Source organism: Protopterus annectens, chromosome 8.part0 (assembly GCF_019279795.1).
Source record: "Protopterus annectens isolate FY-2018-M chromosome 8.part0, PAN1.0, whole genome shotgun sequence".
Classification (NCBI taxonomy): Eukaryota; Metazoa; Chordata; order Ceratodontiformes; family Protopteridae; genus Protopterus; species Protopterus annectens.
The window spans coordinates 1068397498-1068420051 of record NC_056741.1 but is presented as its reverse complement, the minus strand read 5'-3'; the positions used below and the strand labels follow the sequence as shown (position 1 = coordinate 1068420051).

At 35.7% G+C, this 22554-nt stretch overlaps 1 protein-coding gene across 1 annotated transcript in view; it reads left to right on the top strand.

The window, feature by feature from the left end:
- LOC122809222 (B-cell receptor CD22-like) overlaps nt 1-22554 on the top strand; it is a 346467-nt gene that overhangs the window by 110510 nt on the left and 213403 nt on the right. Inside the window, exon 3 of the mRNA XM_044080536.1 lies at nt 17130-17402. Coding sequence (XP_043936471.1) covers nt 17130-17402 — 273 coding nt within the window. The remainder of the gene's footprint in view (nt 1-17129; nt 17403-22554) is intronic.

The window sequence follows — 22554 nt, the reverse complement described above, 5'->3', positions numbered from 1 at the left end:
TCGCATTTCTAATTGTTTTTGAATATTTTATGCCACTGAAATATTTCATGACCTGTTACCATTAATGTATGACATTTTATTATCTCAGATGGTGCACTTTTACGTCAGAGAAAGATATGCAGGCACAGTCTAACAGTAGAGACCTTAGTGGAAATATGGGGAACAGGAAATGTGGGACTTTCACACAGTGTAATAATATTTACGAAGGTAATAGTTTAAAATTAAAAACATGTCAGCATACATTTTAGTTTACGGAAAGATACCATCGTGGGACAGACATTAGGGGTCATTCATATAGCTTTTTGTGACTCCTTCCAATCATTCTATGTAAGAAAAACAGAGAGAAGCCTTAGAAAAAAGATTTATGAACACCTATATGAGACTAAGAAAATAAAGGAAACTAATACATTGCGTAAACACCCATCTGAATGTCAGTAGCATAAGCAATTTTATTTTTATATCATTGAGCAAGTCCATTGTAACCCAAGGTGAAGGCCATAGGAATATAGGATTTAACATAAAAAAAGCTCTTATGGTATGTTAAGTTATATGCTGATGGACCCCCTGAAATGAATGATAAGACATATATCAGTTATGTTTTGAAAATGTAGGCAGCTTAAATGCAGGTTTTGCACTATCATTTCCATGTACATTTTCTGGTGCATGGCAAAAGCAAAGCAATGCTTGATTACTTCATGGCCTTTGTTCAGTAAGTCATACTAATATTTGCTGCACAAAACTCTCTTTTTCATTGTAACTTGATTTTAAATCACATGTTTTTAACATTTTTTTGATTCAATGTTATCTATGAGTTTATTCTAGTTTTTATTCATACTAATTTCTTCTTTTATTTACACTTACGTTTAAAGTTTAGTATGCAGTGATCTCTTTAAGTGATGAACTGAAACAGTCACATGATTATATGACTATAAGTGCTTGGAATGAGTTTGCACTAGTTCTGAAAGTCCTGTTGGAGTATGAAAGTGCTTAACAAGTGCAATTAAATAAGCTATTTTTTAATATATTCTTCATTTGGACATGGTTCCTGTAACAGATGAAGCACCCACATTGTTTCTTATTTTGGTTATTTCTTTCTGCAAGTTTGGCCCATTTTATTTGTTCTTTAGTTTGGTTTCTGGGCTAGGCTATGTGTCTTCACAAGACCTGTTCAATGAATAAACCACACAGTCGATTGTGGAAAGCAAGTAATTCTGCACACTGAATAGAAATTTAACAAGGCTGGTAGGCTTGCTGATGCAGTGGGCCAGTACAAATGGACATTGTCCTCTGGTTGGTAATTTATCTGCAGCACAAATAGAGTCTGGTCCAGTTCAGATACAAGCTGATTCTGACACTAACTTTCATTAAGCATTATTTCCAGTAAATGATAACATTCAAAAATCTATTGTAGTTGCGAAAATAATGTATTATGACCAGCAATGATTAAGAAGAAATACTGTGGGTTGCTCTGTTCCCTGTGGTTCTACAGGGAGGAGCAGACAAGTGATGTCATCACGTTCAGTCTTGGGGGAAAAATTAGGAGTCAATGGCATCATGTCAGGAATGCGATGATGAATCTTACCTCAGGTAACACTTGCAATGTTCAATTGACTAATTCTGAGAAAAAAAGTAGCAAGATTTAAATAATTGCAACTAGACAATAACTATCTGCAAGAATATATATCACACAACATTGTAGCTTGGAGACTCAGGTTTTGGAAGTTCCCAAATGTTTTCTTGAGAGGTTGGAGTTCCACAAAAAACTTTTAGAGTTGTTTGATGAGAGCTCTCTAAAAATGTTATGACTGACTATCAATAACAAGGAAAGGGAAGTGGACAATTACTTAGAGATTTACAGAATAAATAAATCCATTACTGAAGGTTTGCTTTTTGACTTGAAAAAGGTTATTATACTATAGTGTTTTGATAAAACAGTTGGTCTTTGGTAAGACCAAGAAAACCAAGAAGTTAGAACATGATGAAGAGGCATATAAGAACAAAACTAATCCTTCGCCATGTTCACATGCTCTCATGAGGGGATGAATGACTAATAAAGGACATCCCATGAGAGTTCAAGGGAAATTGAAGTACTTAATGATGGAGAGATGAATGTTAATCTGACCCTCCGAGGTGTTTAGACCAAGGAGCATAATTACCTCTGAGATCTTCAGAAAGACTTGCAAACAAAATCAGACAAAAGGGAATGAGTGAGAATGAAGTACAATGGAAACTAACACATCCGGGGCCTCACTTTCTGGGCAATGAAAGAGGGAGAAGGTGGGAAAGGGAATATTAACCTCAGCCACCTTAACCAATACAAATGAAATGGGTTCAGGCCTCCTGTTAAATGAAAGAGGTGTCTTTGACAATGATAACAATGATAACAACAACAAAACAGCAATGATAATAATAATAATAATAATAATAGTAACAGTAATAGTAATAATATGGGTAGTGACATTAAGAATGAGTCACTGTGTGCTAATTCCATTTGTGTGAGTGAGGATCGGGTAATGCACACATGCCAAGGTTGGCTTGAAGTTGGATGAAAAACATTTTGAACTTTTTTGAAGGGGATTTATGTTTGTGCTTTCTACAAAACTAAATTAATTGAGACAATCATTATGCTGAAATGATATACTAGAAAACTGAATTTAATTGTGTTGTTCCATGACAGAAGCATTAATAATAGTTCACAGTTTAGAAAGAAAAGTGTATTTAATCCTGTTTTCTAGCTAGCAATTATATTGTTTGAGTAGTTATGTGAAAATGATATCAGAAGAATTTTTAAGGGAAAAATGTTTTGTTTTAATTTACGTAATGAAGAATGCATGATACTCAAGGATCTCATGAATAATAAGGACATATGCATAACTAAGCCTGTCAAAGGTGTAAACTTAGCCATTATGAACAGTATTGCATATACTAGTGCAAGGTTTGACATGCTAAATAATAATAAACAGTGCACCAAAGTTTCTAAAATGACATAAGCATTGCTAATATCAAAAGAAATATTTTATAAGGTTTATTAACTCAACACACCATTCATTATGAATTGTACAAATGTTTGTTTGTCTTTTCCCAGTTAGGGGTCGCCACAGTGGAACTCCAGTCCACTAATGATTGGCAGTAGATTTTTATGGTGCCAAGTTGCCAGCCCGATGCCCAACCTTCAGAAAAAGCACGCCCATTCACGCATGTCTTTTGGATGCCACTCGACTACGGGGAGGACATGCAGACTCCACACAGAAGGCACTCCAGCTGAGAATCGAACAGGAGAACCTCTTGCTGTGAGGCAACAATGCTACCGCTGTACCACCGCAGCTTATATGAATTGTACAAATATTATGCTAAATAATAATAAACAGTACACCAGAGTTTCTAAAAATGACATAAGCATTGCTAATGTCAAAAGAAACATTTTTGTAAGGTTTACTAACTCAACACACCATTCATTATGAATTGTATAAATATCTTAATGTAGAATTCCCATTAATACCTAATTTGTTTGGTATACCTAAAATGCATAAGTCTGAGGGAGTCACCATTTGTATTGTGGTGGCATCCACAGGATCCAAAACATACTACTGGCAGTTTATATGGATAAGACCTTAATTCCTTTTGTAATAAACATTTACATATTGTTAAAGACTCCTGGGATTTCTTGAGTAGTATTAAAGGGGATTTTTTTGGCAAAGAATGCTTTTTAGTCACCATAAACATAGTAGACTTGTCTACATGCATACTTCATGCACCAGTTTAAAGTGGTTATATGAAATATTAGTGAAGCACAGCAGCTTATCAAATAATGAAAGGAACATGATTACTAGTTTTTTTTGAGCTCATATTAAAACAATTTCATCCTCTTTGAGGAAGAATACTTCAAACTGATGACTAAGGTCATGATGGGAGCATCTTGTGCCCCCATCTATGCTAACATTGTTTTGTTGTTCTGGGAAAAGCAATATCTGTTGAGTTTAAACTTTATGAATCATATAGTGATAAGCTAAATGTTCCTTGGTATTTCTTGATATTCCTTGATGAAATTTTTGTGAGTTGGAGCAGAAGATAGTCTATTGCATTCTATTGATTATTTACAAAGTACAGCTGGTTTCTTAAAAATTCACATCTGTTTATTACAAAATTGAGAATAATTACTCAAATGTTATATTCAGGAAGGAGTTTTGTCAATGGGTGCTTTATAGCGACCATTTTCAGGAAGCCCACTTTCTCTAACAATTTCACTGTAGAGGTTATCATCCTGCAAGACAAAAATGTAGTGTCATAAAAGGGCAGACAGTCAGATTAACAAGAATTATTTATCTAGATTCTGACCTGGAGAAAGAACTTCCTTATAGACATGATTAAGGACAGAGGCTACCTAGAAGGGATCCTCTATGAAGTAAGAGATGAGATCTGGTGAGGGAGAAAGGATAAATTCCAACCTATTTTAGGGAAAGGACTCACTAGGAACAATCTGAATATTCCTAACAGTAAAGGAAAGATCTAAGATTTTAAAATATAGTATTAACCTAGAGACTGCCCATGCTATGGAACAGACTTCCCATATATGTCAAACATAGCACCTAACTGGCCTCTTCAAGAGAAATCTTGATGAGTGGATGGAAGGTAGAAAATTCACCCCGGCGATCACTCCAGTGGCTCTACTCGACAGAGGCACAAGGAACTAAAGTTGGGTGGCACAATGCCAGGGTAATCCTATGGACTAGGCTTGTAAAGGCTCCAGGGCCATTAGCCTAGTACACACCTATGAACCTATGAACCTAAAAGTAACTTGGTACAGTTTCTTCCGGGAAGGAATTGGAAAGTTTTTTGAAAGTTTTAGTGAAATTAGAGGAATTATAGGGAAGAATCCCAACTTTATGCTTAGTAGACACTAAAACCTAAAGGAAAAATTAGAGAAAAATATGCAGGCACATTTTAACAGTCAAACCCATCATCTAAATATGGTGACCAGGAAATGTTGGACTTGCACACAGTGCAATAACATTTATGGAAGTAATAGCTTCAAATTAAAAATGTGAGCATATCTTTGTCTTTAAACAATGGTATTATTGCAGAATGGTAGGGGTCATTATATAGCATTTTGTGAACCCATACAATCATTTTAGGTGTAAAAACAAAGTGGAGTCTTAGGAAAATTATATAGGAATACTTGTATGAGATTAGGAAAAGAAAAGAAGTGAATGCATTGTATAGGCACACATTAGAATGTCAGGAGCATAAGAAATTTTATTTTGCATTACTGATCAAGTCCCTTATAACCAAACAAAAGGTCATGGGATGATAACATTGGATTTAAAGAACTCATATGGCAGATTAAGTTGCATGCTGAAGTACCCCTTGGGATGAATGATAAGATATCTATCATTTATGCTTTGAAAATATGAACAGCTACATTATAGTTTCTGCAGTATTATTTCCAAATGCATTTTTGTGTGCAAGTGGAAAAGTGTGACAATGTTTGGTTACTTTATGGGCTTCATTTAATGTCCTACTAATTTTATTAGGCTGTACTCTTTTATTGCAACATGATTTTAAACTGCACGTTTTTAACAATATTTGTTGATTGTTATTAATGAGCTTATTTTTGTTTTTTTATTCATACTCATTTCTTCTTTTATCTGCACTTAGTTTAAAGTTTAGTATGTAGTGATCTCTTTAAGTAATGAACTTTAGTAGTTACATGGCTAACCCATGTGACTAATTGACTATGTATAAGTGTGTGGAATAAGGTTTATACTATTTCTGAAGAAGTCTTGTTTTACAGGATAAAAGCACTTAACTAGTGGAGTTAATACAGCTCTTGATTTTGGATATTTTCTTCATATGGACATGGTTCCAGTAAAAGATATAGCACCTGCATTGCTTCTGGTTTTATACCTTTGCATTCCTTGACTCTCCATTGTCAATAGACGGGTTTGTTAATCAAAATTGGTTGACTGGTCAACTCATTACAAAAATGTCTGTTTTCCCCCTTTGGCAGGGGTTGCTTTGCCTGCCGCACTTCTTTACTTATACATACTAGCACCGTGGCTGAGCCACTACCAAGAAAACATAAAAATCCAGAAATATTGACAATATTTAATAGGAATTGTGACAATAGGAGGTGCTGCCAGCTATGCTAGGAGAAGTAGGGCAGTGGATGTGTAATATATGCTAGCACAGCTAGCTGGAATTTAGTAAAGAATTATATGTCATCTGTGTATCAAACTGATTTGTACAGATGCTTGCTTTTAAAATTGTATTTGTAAAGTTGCTTGTGTTAAAATGTATCAATAGTGTGCCCTGCTCGAAAGAAAAGAAATATACATGTATTATTGTAACTGAATTAAATGTATATGTTTTAACAGAGAATACTGTAAGAGAAGAGGTTAATCTCAAACTTAAAAATAGGAAAAAAATTAAACACTGGGTGTACACCATAAAGATGTTATCTCACAGTTTTGGATGAAGCTAGGGACACAATATCTGTAAGAAGCATGGTTTGCTAGTCTTTGTATGAGGAGGAGAAGTTTATAATTGCTTTACAACTTCCAGCAGCTGCACCAGATCTGAGCAATGCTCTTGTGTGTGTATTATTGACATGTAGGTGCTAAAATCCTGGCACCATCTAGTGTTGGTGAGTGTGGGAAACAGAGTCAGATGACTAGATGTGATGTCACTGTGTAATCATCTCTGGAATGATATTTAGATATTATATTGAAAAGTCTCTCAGTCAGACTGAGCTGTCTGTCCTTGAAACCTGACAAAGGAGGAATGCCACTCACCCACTTCATCTTGCCTTGTGCTAGTAAGTGACCAGGGACTAGTATTCTTTAGATTAGTCAGGAAAATATAGTGAGAATAGTTACATATTTCTTTTCTGTAACTGTGTGAATCTTTCCAGCTGTATTATTTTTATTATTTCCTGTGGCTAAAACTCTGGTGTTTACTGTAAGTAGTTATTTAGTAGTTTCTTGTTCTTTTATTATTTATTATTAAATATATTTAAAATTCTCATTGTGGATGGTCCTTTTAGAAAAATATTTAAGTGTTGAGACTATTTGTATAGATTTATTCAGTGATAACTAAACTATGGCCACTACTGTAAGCCTGGATGTTTGGTCAACATTACCATTTATATTAATATTAACTTCACTCAGTATAATTGGGTAATCTTGCAAGAGCCTTAGGTAGCTGGCTTTGTAGTGCATGGTGGCAGTACCTTATAATCTGGGCAGAAGGGGGCATAGCTAATAAACCTTTGTCAGCCTTTCCCAGGTGTGTGTGTGTGTGTGTGTGTGTGTGTGTGTGTGTGTGTGTGTGTGTGTGTGTGTGTGTGTGTATGTGTGTGTGTGTGTGTGTGTGTGTGTGTGTGTGTGTGTGTGTGTGTGTGTGCGTGCATGCGTGTGTGTGTGTGTGTGTGTGTGTGTGTGTGTGTGTGTGTGTGTGTGTGTGTGTGTGTATGTGTCACCTACTATGAGCAGGAAAATGAAACACTGGTTTCACAACAAGAGTGGTGGAGGACTTGGCATAGGCACTCAGCTGAGGACTTAACTCTAAAGCTGAGCCAGTGAGAAGTCTTACTGGGGACCTTGAGGGAAACCAATAGAGAAATCCAGAATCTGGGCTGACTGTGTTCCCTGTATGCTATTAAGGGAAATTGTGCTCAATGCAGAGAAGTCTGCATCTGGACATACTGTGTGTACCCATTTGATTTCCAAGTGAATGTACATCTCCAGTGACAGTGGTGAAGATTCAGGCTCCTTGATTACTGGCCCAGAGTGGGGACAATTGGAAACATGTATCTATAAAATCCATCACTTGTATTCCAACCAGTTGTTTATTTGGTTACATTTGACAGACATTTAAGAAAGACCCCCTGTAACTCGTCATACAATATGTGAGCTGTGCTTTACAATCCTTTTGTGTAGTACATTGGAAGGCCTAATAGTAAAAGTAGAACTCAAATGCTTTAGTAAAATAATGCAAAGAAAGGATTCACTGGAGAAAGCATTGATGCTGGAGAGGACTAAAGACAAAAAAAGTCTCCAAACCAGTGGTGGATAGACAGCTCTGGTGTGTGAAGGATCTTGTGGTCACAAAGATATAATTTTGTCTAAAAACTAAACAATGATATAGTAGATACGTATCAAAATATATGGTATTCCTGGGTGTGAAATATAGCTAACATGTCATTAACTTTCTGTACTCACAAGTGCACGATGGGTTCCTCTCTAAGTCTTCTTTTCTTTAAATGGGTGTGATTTTTTTTAGTGAGAGTGTTATTAAGCTGGTCTGTTTTGACTATTTCCTTCTAGAGCAAGATTTTTTATAGTAGTATAACTTATGTGGTTTGTGTTACCCAGTATCTCTCCCATTATTGATACCAGTCCATTTACTGAAAACAGTATGCATTTTATCTTACTCTATAAATAGCTGACTTTAAATAACTGCAACAATTATTCATTCATTATTTTAGTCTCTAATTACTTGCTTAATCCAATTCAGGATCACAAGGGAGCTAAAACCTATCCTGGCACTCTGTGGGAAAAAACAGAGAAACTAATCCTGAACAGGATGCCAGGGTACTGCAGGATCCTCCCATGTGATCACTCACATGTGTCAGGCACAATTATGGACAGATTTAGAAAATGCCAGTTCAACTATTTCATGTCTTTGGGTTGTGTGAGGAAACTGGAATACCTAGAAAATGACAAGTGGACATAGGGATAATTTGAAGACATTTCAAAAAAGCACCAAAACCTGCAAGGCACTGATGCCTGCCACTGTTTATAGTTCCATCACTGAATGGTCCAGACAACACAGAAGAGTTTGATATACCAATCCTGGACTAAAAATTTTGTATAACTCCATTGCAGATAAATAATAAAGAGACTAAGCAACATATAATATAATTAATGAGAATTTGTAAGTTATTATCACAAGTGGTAATAAATAATTGACCATAGTATGAACAAGAACAATGTAAAACCAAATGGAATAGGTTTATTCAAGGACCAAAAGGGAAACTGGATACACTAAGACCTAGCTATGAATCTAATAACATATTGCATAGTAAGATAACAAGCAGTGAATATGTTTCTAGTCCCTTTAGTTTTATATGCAGACCAGGCATGTTTTTTATCAACCAAAGAAGGAGTCATGAACATAATTAGTAAAAAGTTAAAATGATTTATTTTTGTAGGTAAGAAGGCAAGAGTTAAGTGGGATAAGCAGTTTCTTCCATATAGAAGAAGGTGGTTTAAAGGATTTAAAAGGATACTGTAGACTTAAGGGTCATATACATAATGCAGACAGAAGGATACCAATTAAAGTGTAAAGGCATGATGACAAACTGGGAAGTGGGTCATCAAATAAGGAGATATTGGATTTTGGGTGCAGCCTTCTAAGGAGAATAACAGCAATGCAGAATATTGCATTTATAAAGAAAAAGAAAATATTCTGAAAACTAAGCCAACAGGGGAATGGAGAAATGAGAATTTACCAATAGGAATGACTGCAAGTAAGGACAAAGAAAACAGGCAAGAAGAAGCTGGGATTTATTTGAGAAGAATAACAAAGGGACCAGTGTAGTGAAGTGCAATCTTGGAGCTGATATATATAAGTAGCAGGGGGTGTGGGGGCACAGCCCCCCACATGGGGGGTGCATGGGGGCTTGCTCCCTTGCTTTCATTGGTGGAAAGTGCTATGATTTATGTTGTTTAAACTCAGTATATGCATGATATGTGTTTTCAGTGTTTTGAGTTTCAGTGTTTTGAGTTTTCAAGATTTTGAAGTTTCAGTGTTTTGAGCTTTCAGTGTTATGAAGTGAATATATATATATATATATATATATATATATATATATATATATATATATATATATATACACATATATACAAAACACACATACATACACACACACACACACACACACATATATATATATATATATATATATATATATATATATATATATATACACTATTCATCTCCTTCACTTTTTAGCAATAACCTGTTTTGCACCAGTATTGGAGAATTGTATGACTTTGAGCTAGCTATCACTACTTATTGCAAAAAATGTCTAAACATTCCTAAGGGAGGTAGACATCAATGTCTCAGGGTATCCATTCCCATATCTCCAGGATTAGATAGTGTGGATTTTTGGTTTACATGGTAAAAAGCTCAGATGCAGCCTACAATTAATTTAGCTTTACATGTTGACTGTTGCATTCTGGATTTTGAGACAATTTGATCAATGGTTAGGGTGTCACTAGCATACTTACTCCAATAAGCAGTATAGAGATCAGGCTATGGACATCTGCATCAGTAAAGACATATCTTGAAAGATGTGCTTATATTTTTAGAACTGGCAGTATCTCAGTTTGGTGTACACTACTTAGGAAACAACAGAAGAACAGTAGAGAAACAAAGCATGACCAAGATGACCGAGGTTCGATTAGTGGCTTGGATGTAAGGGGGCACTGACAGCGGACAATGTGGACAACCATCCTGTTTTGAAGGTGCTTGCTCACATGGTCCTCACATATGATCTCCAGATGAGGCTGGAGCTGCACAAAGGGATGTTTCCAAAGAAAGGAAGGAGAATTTGGTTGAGTTAGGGTGGAGGTGGACTAATACACCAGAATGCCAGGACATCACAAAAGTGCATGTGTAGAAGAAGCAGTTCAGGATCTAAAATAGAAAACATTTCCAGTAGCAGTAGGATGCTGTACCAGGATCCTCAATCTTCTCATTGGCCCTGGACATAGGTTGTAATTATCTCAAAGGAAGATCGGTAGGTTTGGTCTATTCAGTGGATGAGGACTGAACCTGCTGGCAGGCTGATTGTCAGATACAGAATTTATAAAGAAATCACAGGAGTCTACAACTCTCTTTTTCCCAATTCTAGCATTTTCTCTTCCTTTTTAAATGATAACTTTTACTGTCCTTCTCTGTAACCTATATATATGCCAGTTTTCATATCTGAAACAGATCACTCTGGTGTTCTATTTTTTCATCAGGGAAACTTAGGAATAAAGATTAGAACTAGTCTTATTTTCAATTCCTTTGTGTTCCATAGATGAGTATTTTCCCTAATGCTCATGCACAGACATGTTAAGTAAATAAAGTCTCTTTTCCAAAAATTGGCCCCCATTTGGCAAAAATTTCCATCCACTTGGCCTTAGCCCTTGGACAACCCCAAAGCAATGCATCACATTACCCCTCTTTGTCCTATATATCTAACATTTGGAGTTATTCTTCATCCCTTCTTCATATAATCTAGATGGAGTAAGCTGTGTGCCACTGTAATGGACTGGTCCTAAATCAAAGATCATCTTGGTCTACCTCATCATTATCCATACTGCCTCCCATTCGCTGAGATTTAATTGAAATCCATATCATTGCCTTCTTCAATGAAATGTTTGCATTCTCTTCCTACTTCTCTTATTCAACAAATTAACATAAATCTGACCATGAGTGCCTTTCTTCCCCAACTTCCATTTTTTCACATAACCGCTACACTTGCTTGTAGATCAGCAGATATCTACTCCTTCATACCTTTAATGGTAAGGTAGTTAGAGATAGGAGTATGGGATCTTCTCATTTTTGGACACCTGTGCAATTGCTGCCTTCAGGATGTTCATGCTCACTTTCACACATGCACAACCTCCTGACCAGGTGGTATACAGTTTGCAGTGCAGAGCTTGTCCAACTCTTAATGGTGTTACTGAAGCAATCATAGGCAGCCTCCATCTCCCTGGATGGGCAAGCCAGCATCAGTCACTTACTGACAGCCTCCCCTGTCATGTTCCTACAGAATTCTTGCCTCTACTCAAACCCAGGTCATCTGGACACCAGCTCTCATGGAATATGGATCTACTTCACATCAAATGCACAACAGTCTTCTTGTGATTTATCACCATGCATTACAAATTCTATTTTTATTTATCTTTTGTTTACTGAGGAAGTAAACTGTTTCAAGAATGCTTTACAGCTGTGGCCTGAGCCAACAGGCAAAGCACCTATAAATCCAAACATATATTAAATACAACAATATAGAAAACAAAGTACAAAACCAGATTAGCAGAAAATTAATTTGTTGTAATATATATGAACCATATTATTGTGGGGATAATGGGCGAGATGCCAAAAGTCTTGTTCTCAGTGTAAGACTGCAATTCTGAAAGACATGCTCTCAGTGTAAGTGACTTACCTTGGTCTAAGAACTGCCTATAAACAGGGTTACACCAGGGGCCAGATTTCAAACACTCATTCTCAGCCTGCTCTAAGTGGATGTTTACACTCACAGTAAGTCTTTTGGAACTGGGTCCAATACGTGCAACTTTTACAAAACCATGATTAAAATGTGTGAATGCAAGAAAATGCTAATATTTTTCATGACCTACTAACAGTGAGTACCTAGTTAGGGAATAGTTGTAATAGCTGAAAAAATAGATGGAAATATAAGAGCATATCAAATGTTCAAAATTTCACAGAATCTCCAGATTTTTGGTGTGTTCTTCATAAAATGTGTGGTTTTCTGACAAATCACTGATGACTGATGTTGTTACATAATGACAGACATTTGAGTTTTAGACTAATACATTTCTTAATATTGTATAAATAATTGTTCACTACCCAGCAAAGTGTACCTTATACAATAAGTAACAATATGCATCTGGTACTTGTCATTCCTTACATTTCACATACAATGAACATCTTTAGCCAGTTGTGAAGAAAGTTATAAAATGCTCCACACCTACATAACTAGAAAATGCATGCTGATGCAAAAGTTTTTGTTCTGTCAACAGTCATATTTATAAGGCCATGTTAAATATATGCAGTGTACATAAGGCATTTGAAGCAGATTTAATTTAAACATTTTAAGTCTATATATATATAAGTAACTTGGGCTCCCATTATTTAAAGACAGTCCTTTAGGACTGCATATGCCACACATGGATGCTGCGTGATAATACTCTGTTAAACAGACTCCTCTGCCTCATTCCTCTGTTAAGTCAAGCATTTCATCTTTTAGCTGATTTACAAATTTGCTTGTGAAATCTCTTACCCTGTGAAATTGTTTCAGTCTTCCTTTGACACTTAAAGTGGCAGTATTAAAACATATCAGTTGTACACTATATGAATATATATAGCTCATCTTTAATCTTTGCTAAATTTTAAATTAATTATTGCACACTATTACTGATTGCCTGAGTTGTAGCTAAAAAGTAGCTGTGGACTAGCACACCTGCTGAGTTACCACATTGTAAGTAAATGAAATAACTAACTAACTAACTAACTAACTAAATAAATAAATAAATAAATAAATAAATAAATAACTAAATAAATAAGTAAATATGGGCAATATTTAAAGTCTGTCCCTGATTGTGAGATATTGTTCTCCAGTTATTTTTGTCTTTGTTCAGAATTCTTGCACTAAGAAGTTGAGGTATACGTTGAGTTAAGGTAAGGATAACCATGGAATAAAGCGGAAGGAAGACAAAAAAGGAAATATTACTAAGGAGTTATGTACATGCAGTGAAGCTGGTAGAAAGAGAGGAACTTGAGGAATTAAGGAAAGGAGAAGAAAGAAGAAAGAAGTAAAGAAATAAAGAAAGAATGAAATATTAAGAAGGACATTTTATGTATGTCTGTATACAGAGAGTATGTGTTAGTATTTTTAAGAATGTATTATGGGGAAAGTAGTTATGTCATGTAAGTGTAGCACAAAATATGATGGATAAACCAACATCTCTAAAGAAGTTTCATGTAATTTATTTTCCACATAGGGGTTATTTTTTTTCTTGAACAATATAAGTCATTGATTTCTTACCTTACACTCTAATATGCTGAAATTGTCTGATTTTTTTAATTATTTACAGTCTAAATGGTGGTCTACCAACAGCCACAGATGCTACAAGTGTGTAATGTTGTTCCCTTTAAAAATCTAGCTTTATAGGGGAAGGACAGTAGTCTTTTTCTAATAGACTTTAATTTAGAAGAAGATGACTCTCACAGGAACATTGAACCAGTTGCACTTACTAATTGCTCTACAACTTCTATTGGCAGCTAAATGAATCTAAGAATTTTGCTTTCAGTAATAGTTTGAAGCACTCCAGTACTGTGAGATGGGTGCAGTGATATTATGAGGAGTCCATGCTCAACCCTAGGAAAGAAAACATTGATCACTACAGAGTGTCTGTCTTCTACAATAAACATATTGGATATTTGGTAAGCAGTCCAAAGCTGACTGGCAATTTTGCTGATTGTTAATTCATTTTGTTGTGAGAAGGTAAAATTAAAGTCCACACTTCATCTGAGATATTTTTTGTGAAGTAGTCTCAGGTAAGGGATTTCTGCAGGGACAAAAATAAAAAATATTGATAGCATGTTTTAACCCACTGGGTGTTCAGAATAGCACATTGTTTGTTTTAGCTGTGTTAATTATCAACTTATAGGTAAGACAGTCCCATACATAACTGAAATTGCCTTGCAGAACATTTGTAATAGGTTATAAGTTCTCATCTGCATTGAGACAGTTGATGGAAAGAATATTTCAAGGCTGATCTTTGATAAATAGTGAGATAGAAAATGACCTCACAACTGATCTCAGAGGAATACCACTGAATATAAAACTGATACACAACTAAAATGACCTCACAACTGATCTCAGAGGAATACCACTGAATATAAAACTGATACACAACTAAAATGACCTCACAACTGATCTCAGAGGAATACCACTGAATATAAAACTGATACACAACTAAAATGACCTCACAACTGATCTCAGAGAAATACCACTGAATATAAAACTGATACACAACTAAAATGACCTCACAACTGATCTCAGAGGAATACCACTGAATATAAAACTGATACACAACTAAAATGACCTCACAACTGATCTCAGAGGAATACCACTGAATATAAAACTGATACACAACTAAAATGACCTCACAACTGATCTCAGAGGAATACCACTGAATATAAAACTGATACACAACTAAAATGACCTCACAACTGATCTCAGAGGAATACCACTGAATATAAAACTGATACACAACTAAAATGACCTCACAACTGATCTCAGAGGAATACCACTGAATATAAAACTGATACATAACTAAAATGACCTCACAACTGATCTCAGAGGAATACCACTGAATATAAAACTGATACATAACTAAAATGACCTCACAACCGATCTCAGAGGAATACCACTGAATATAAAACTGATACACAACTAAAATGACCTCACAACTGATCTCAGAGGAATACCACTGAATATAAAACTGATACATAACTAAAATGACCTCACAACTGATCTCAGAGGAATACCACTGAATATAAAACTGATACACAACTAAAATGACCTCACAACTGATCTCAGAGGAATACCACTGAATATAAAACTGATACACAACTAAAATGACCTCACAACTGATCTCAGAGGAATACCACTGAATATAAAACTGATACATAACTAAAATGACCTCACAACTGATCTCAGAGGAATACAACTGAATATAAAACTGATACATAACTAAAATGACCTCACAACTGATCTCAGAGGAATACCACTGAATATAAAACTGATACATAACTAAAATGACCTCACAACTGATCTCAGAGGAATACCACTGAATATAAAACTGATACATAACTGTGAATTGCAAGAAATAACCTAAAAAGTTCTATCTGTATGAAAATTTTATAAACCAAAATATAAATTTATCAGATAAGCAATCTCAAAGGCTTATTTCATATCCAGAAAGATAATGTGTTAGAAGTATATTATCCATATTGTCATAGCTATAATTACTGACATAAAAAGTAAAATAAATATAGTACTGTTAAGGCAAAACAACATTGTTAATTGGTAAGAATGTCATATTTAAACACATACAAAAGAATGTGATTTTAAATTATTTTTTCAAGAATTTTGATTGGAGAGTGTAAGTTAGCGACTGATCTAAGGTGAAGCAACTTTGGGAAGTAGGAAAGATAGGTATTTGTAGAGGCAGTAGGGGTTAGGATGCATACATAAGTATGCTGTGCTGCCAAGTTTTAAGAGTTTTCAATGAATTGGCTGAAAACTATACTTATAGTAACAGTCTATAGTCAGTTATGAAATTCTTGAACCTCAGTTTTCGACTTTCTTCTAGAAATGTGGGTAATGTAAATGTATAGAGCTTGCTTTGTAGGATCAAACAAATCAGCAGGTGGGGAATGGGGGATGCTATGTTATATCTAATCTTTTTTAATACTGTGTCATTAAATGAAGTTGAAAGAGAGTTGTTTGGGAAATACTACGCTTGTAGTTGTTTTTAACTGTACTTCCGAAACATAAGATTGTGTTCTGTGTTATTATACACAGACAGCAATGGTGGGTATTGAAAAGTGGTAAGAACACTGAAGTCAGGAAGACTACAAATATACTGAGATCAGATGTAGGTAGAATGGAATTGAGTATGGTATATTAATTGTACAAAGAAATGTATGAGATAGCCTTATGAAATAAATTGCTATATATCTAGATGTACAATACTTGTAAAGGCTATTGGTAACATAGCTCATTAAATGATACAAATAGCATTGTATTTTCCAGGATGTGCCTCAGGGTAAGAATGATCGGTAATACTTGGATAAATTATTTTTGTCCATGAATCTATCTCTGCAAGAGAATGATGGAGATTAATGGCTTACACTGTGCTTCAGGGACTTTGCCAGCTACTATAGTACCTCCTGTCCAGTGCATTTCAGTCTCATTTCCATATATTTGTTTATTTTTTAAATATTCACCCATTGTGCTACTGTAGTTAAGAATGAAATCACAGGAAAATCATTTCATTTAGTCCTTTGTTTTGTTTAATTGTTGTTTAAACGCATGGCAATGTCACTGTAGCATGTATCAGTGGCAGTTTCACTGTACACTTTCTGTTTTGAAACACTAGGTACCTCCGTAATGAAGCATCATCATTTATAAAACTTAAATGTCCTAACAGCCAAAGATGATGGTCATTATATTAATGAGTATGCAATTAAAGTAGTCATAAGTATAACTTTATGAAATGTTGTCTAATGCAGTTTTCACATCTCCATTGATTATTTAGGTATCGCAGAAGGAGTACACATAACTGTAGACCCAGAAGGGATTATTAAAGAAGGAGATAATGTTAAACTAAACTGTTCTACAGAAATAGACGATCCTGAAATCACAGGATATGAATGGCGTAAGCATTCTAGACCCTTATGGAAAGTAATTAGTCTTGAAAAACTGTTGCGCTTTGAGCCCATTAATGAGAAAAATGCTGGGAAGTATGCATGTTGTGTTTTAAAAAATGATACGAGAAGCAGTTCCAACTCATTTCACCTGGATGTTTTATGTAAGTATGTTACTGCTACTTCATGTCAGTATTATAACAGTAAAATAAATAAGGTTGAATACAAACAGATGATTTATATACTGTCTGCAATTGTCCTGTATGTATTAACATATTCAGTGAGTACTTTCCCCTTTTTGGGCATGGTTTTTAATTTTTGAGAATAGCTAGAATTATTAACCTAACAATGAAGTGTAGCCATTTTTGAGTCAATGTAAGCACCTCAGAAGGTAGAGATATACAGATGTTGAATAAAGCTAAGGAATATAATGAAAAACATAAAGAGATAACTGGTAAGTAGTCATTTGGTGTTACCAGACACCACAGTTGTCTATCTTTGAAACCATTCAGTAGTGCACTGACCCTTACAGCAAACAGATGTTTTTGCCTGTACCACATGTTCTTCATTTGTGTGGTCTCCAAAGCTTTAACTTAGTTTCTGTGCAGCTCCTGCAGTTCAGGCTATAGTTATTTTATAAATATAAAGACACTAAACCTTCTTTCTTTCTGGAAAATCAGAGTATTGTTTCATTTGATTTTAAAGTCATAACTGGCATTCTGGAAGTAGCTTGTGACAATGTAACATAGCATGGTCAGTGTTTTACCCAATCTGATAATAGAGAAATGTAGTATAACACAGCATAACATCAATTTTCAAACCTGCCCTACAGTACCTACTAATCTGCTTTCTTTTGCATTCGGTCTTTTGTGCAATATGAACATAGATTGTGAATGCAAAGCAGTGCCATCTGCTTTCCTGTTTGCTGAGCAGTAACTCACTGCTAGGGGTCAGTCTGCAAACCTTTTGTCTTAGCATGATTACAACTTTCTTGAGGAAATAAGAATCAGGACAGCAGAAAGCGGGACTGATATTACTTATATTGTACCCCTTTTCTTGAGGCAGCAAGTTCATTGATCACATTACACCTTCAATATTTTAATATTCAGAGCACAGGCATAGAATTTCAAGACTCTCTGCCTGTTTGATTTACAGATACAATACTTTCTGCAATATGCTAATAAAACATTTAAATAAAACATTCAGATAAATATTTTAATCAAGATACTAAATTAAAAATGACTGGCTGTGGGTGAAGGTGCTATCATAAAAAAATCCTCCTCCATGGTCATGAAACAGTAAATTGTTTAAATGCAATCATAAAGTATTTTAACAAGGAATATTTTTAATGGCTGTGTTTTGGGATTTAGTTTCATGGCTCATTCTGGCTGGAAAGATAAAAGTAAAGTAATAAATCATTCTGAATAACTGTGTTTGTTGAATGTAAAGGACACATATATGGGACTGAAGAGTGAATGCCAAAGCTGGTGATTCTAAGCAACCGACATGCTTAAAAAAATGTTGGTATAGGTGTTTAGGGATGGCTTTTAGGAAAATTTGATGTGAGATAAAGTTAGTTTTCAGTTACCTAGCAACACTGTAGTGGCAAAAGAAAGTGAATCATGAATATAAGCTATGAATTCACATATGGATGCTATAGAATATTTACAGAAAGCAGGCACATTTGCATTATGAATTTATATTGACTAAGTTAGAAAGTCTGAGGAAACACCAGTGAACATGGAATAAAGAACCAGTAGAAAGATACGTTGGATTATCTGAAGATGCCGAAAAAGAATAAGCCCAATGTTGTTTGTCCTTTGGACAGAACAAATCGCTATTTTGGAGTTATATGTCAGGCAGCTAAAGGTTGAATTGGTTCATAAACATTATATCCAAGGTAGAATGGGGAATGTTGAACTCTGTTGGAATATATTTAAAATATCTGAGACTTATGAATATTATGCCTAGTTTGTGTTATTGCTTTCATTACAAATCCAGACCCATAGCAAATGAGAAAAGTCTTTTTAAAGTATTGTTGAGTAAGCTTGTTCTGATTTAAACACATTTGTGCTTTGGTAATCTTTCAGCTGCAACTGAGGAAGCTAATTTTACTCTGGCGAGAGGAGAGTATATAGCATTTTTTCTGATTGTCTGATAGATGGAGGCTACTTAGCAGAGCTTGTTATGATTAACCAGTGTGCTCTTTTATGCAATATTATGTTTGTCTGGGCTACTTAAATTAGAACTGGCCTGCTCCTGTTTCAACCACTGAACTGGCTGAAAATCTAGGCCAATACATTTTTCCTTACTATATTAGAATATGCTTGTGCTGATTTACATGATGTGCTGTGCTTTGGTAATCTTTCAGATAGTACTCAAAAAGCAAGTTGTAATCTGATGATTGGAGAGGAAGCTGCTTTTTTTGAGTGCCTGGTTGTTGTAGGCCACTTAGCAGATCTTGTTTTGAGTTATCAATGTTTGTTTTTTTGCTATATTAAGTTTTCCCTTGTTTTATTAAGTTGTCCAGATTAAATGTAAAGCCAGGCCCATTCACCTAGTCTTTCACATTTACTACAGGTGATGCCATCATTCTCAATGCTGCCCTTGGTTGTGTATTACTTCTCCAGTGTGCACAATAGTTCCATATAGTACCCACGTGCAGCTGAGAGCATACTGTGAATGTATTGTTCTTTTGTTGCATTTGCTCATTGTTCCCTAACCAGTGTAACTGTATTGCTTTTTTTTAATCTTGTTGTATCTTGTTTTCCCAAACCAGAGTAATTTTCTAGATTACCTTATTATTGCTGCATTATGTGGGGTACCTACACCTGCCATCACATTATTTTGATGATGTGTGGCTGTGGCATCCTATGACTATCATCTCATCAACACCAATACTGTGAGCATCTAAGAAAATCACATCTTAATGGACTGCTGACAGTCATCAATGCCTGTTATTTCATTCATTAATGTTGTGCTATATTGTTCTTGACTTACATTGTTTTTTTATATTTGTGGATACTATTTTTGAATTCCTACTATAACTTATAATATAACATAAACTTTAAACTGCAGTAGCACAATCTTTTTTTGCAAGCCCTAACTGAACTGTGATATTGCTTGTACTTGCACACCTTATGCATTGATTTTGGTACTAATGAATTAAGGTATCAGTAATCTTAGCCATTGTTTTTGATACTATTATATTAAGGAATCAGCACCTTCACTCACAGCCAGGGTGGCCATGGTGGTGCAGCAGTTAGCGTTGTTGCCTCACAGCATGAGGTTCTCCGGTTTGATCCTTGGCTGGGGTGCCTTCTGTGCAGAGGCTGCATGTCCTCCCTGTGGTCGCATGGGTTTCCTCTGGGTGCTCTGGTTTCCTCCCACATCCCAAAGACATGCTGTAGGTGGATTGGGCACTCTAAATTGGCCATAGGCATGAGTGTGTGTGTGTGTGTGTGCCTTCTGTGGAAGGTTGAGTGAAAGGCTGGCAACCCGACACTGAAAACTTCTACTGCCAATCATGAGCAGACAGGTGATCCACTGTGGCGATCCCTAACCGGGAAAAAGCTGGAAGAAGAATATTAAGGTATCAGCAAAATTAAATAAACCTTAACCATTAAGTTATCAGCCAAGTAAATTGAAATGACTTTAACAGCTGACCTGTTTAATCATCTTTATCTGTTTAACCTATCTGTCCAGTATGGAGCCAGCCTTTAAGCACTTGGTATTGTTATGCATTATGCAAGCTGCTTAATGACTACCAATAGCCAGGCACTACTACTAGATCAATATGAATGAAAATGTGAGAGGTGCATGTACACATCCTGTGGCCACCCTGTTACACAACCAATAAATAGTAAACTTCACACATGCCCACCTTCACCTATGCATTTAGTCATCGTGTCCACATATTGTATGTGTGGCTGTTCCCAGTTCACTACTTAAGCCTCCTAGAATTAGAAGAGCAAACATCAGCCTCATACAATTACCACAACATTACCACTCTCAAACAGTCCACATAAAGCCACTTCGGACAGGTATTCACAATGCTGAACACCTTAAACAATCCGTCTGGACATACAAATGAAAATGTCTTGTCAGTTGCTGATACCACCATTGGTAGTTACACAGATCCTGCTTTTACTTTAATGGGATAAATAGGCTGGTAGTTACACAGATCCCACTCTTACTATACTGGGATAAAAAGGCTCCTAGTTACACCGATCCCAGTCTCACTATACTGGGATAAATAGGCTGGCAGTCTGTTGTCCTAGTGGTGCAAAGATTCACAATTTTATGAGCTCTCTAAACTCCTTGAAACCAGACAAATATAACTATAACCTGGTAGTAGCCAATGTGGGAGAGATGACTTGAAGTGTTCTACCCAGCAAGACCTGCAGAGACCATAGTGGATATCACTGTATAAGTCTGTTCCTGGGTGGAAGTCTGTCATTACCCAGAATGATTCCCAGTTTCAAAGACGATATAATTGGCTTTAATAATTGTCTGAGTAGCTGAAGTCATGGGGGGAGGGGGTCAGTATATGTCTGATTTGGTACAACTAACAGTCCAACTAACTTTGCAGGGAACGGCCTACCCTGCACCATTCATGACATAGCTTCTCTTTGATGGCCAAATACTTTGCTATAGTGGCTTTTTAAGGCAAACTCCATCTTCTGAACATCCCAACATAGTAAACAATAGCGCATGAGATCCCAAGCATGACTGTATCATGGTTACGCAGTGTCTCAGTTCCAGAAGTCCAAATAGTAAGTTGCCTAATTTCTAACCACTCCTGCAACCTCAGCACAGCCATATCTGTGTAGTAACAGATATATGATGTTAATGCAATGATAGCATTCCCTCTGTACCGGGGTTCAGCACTTATAACACCATCAAACCTAAAGGTAGCTTCAGGGGAGAATCAACGATTGTCAGATACTATATTATCTTCATACAGATTCTCATGACCTTTAAACAGAACATATTAAAGTCAAAATCACTCAAAATAAGATAAATTACCATGTTACAGTTTATCATAGAACACTTTCCATGTCTCCTGATAACCATGAAAGGTTTCTAAATGTCCTACCCAAATTATTCATTAATCCTAACTTTATACGATGAGGGACTACAACTATGCTATTTACTGGAAGACGAGCCCCACGAATGGTAAATATGCTCAGTTATTCCTTGACCTAATAAAGACACACTCTCTGGAACAAATAGTACATTTACCCACTAAGGGTTGTAATATTCTGGATCTTGTCCTGATAAACATAGAGGCCATCTGCATCCTACCTACTGTAT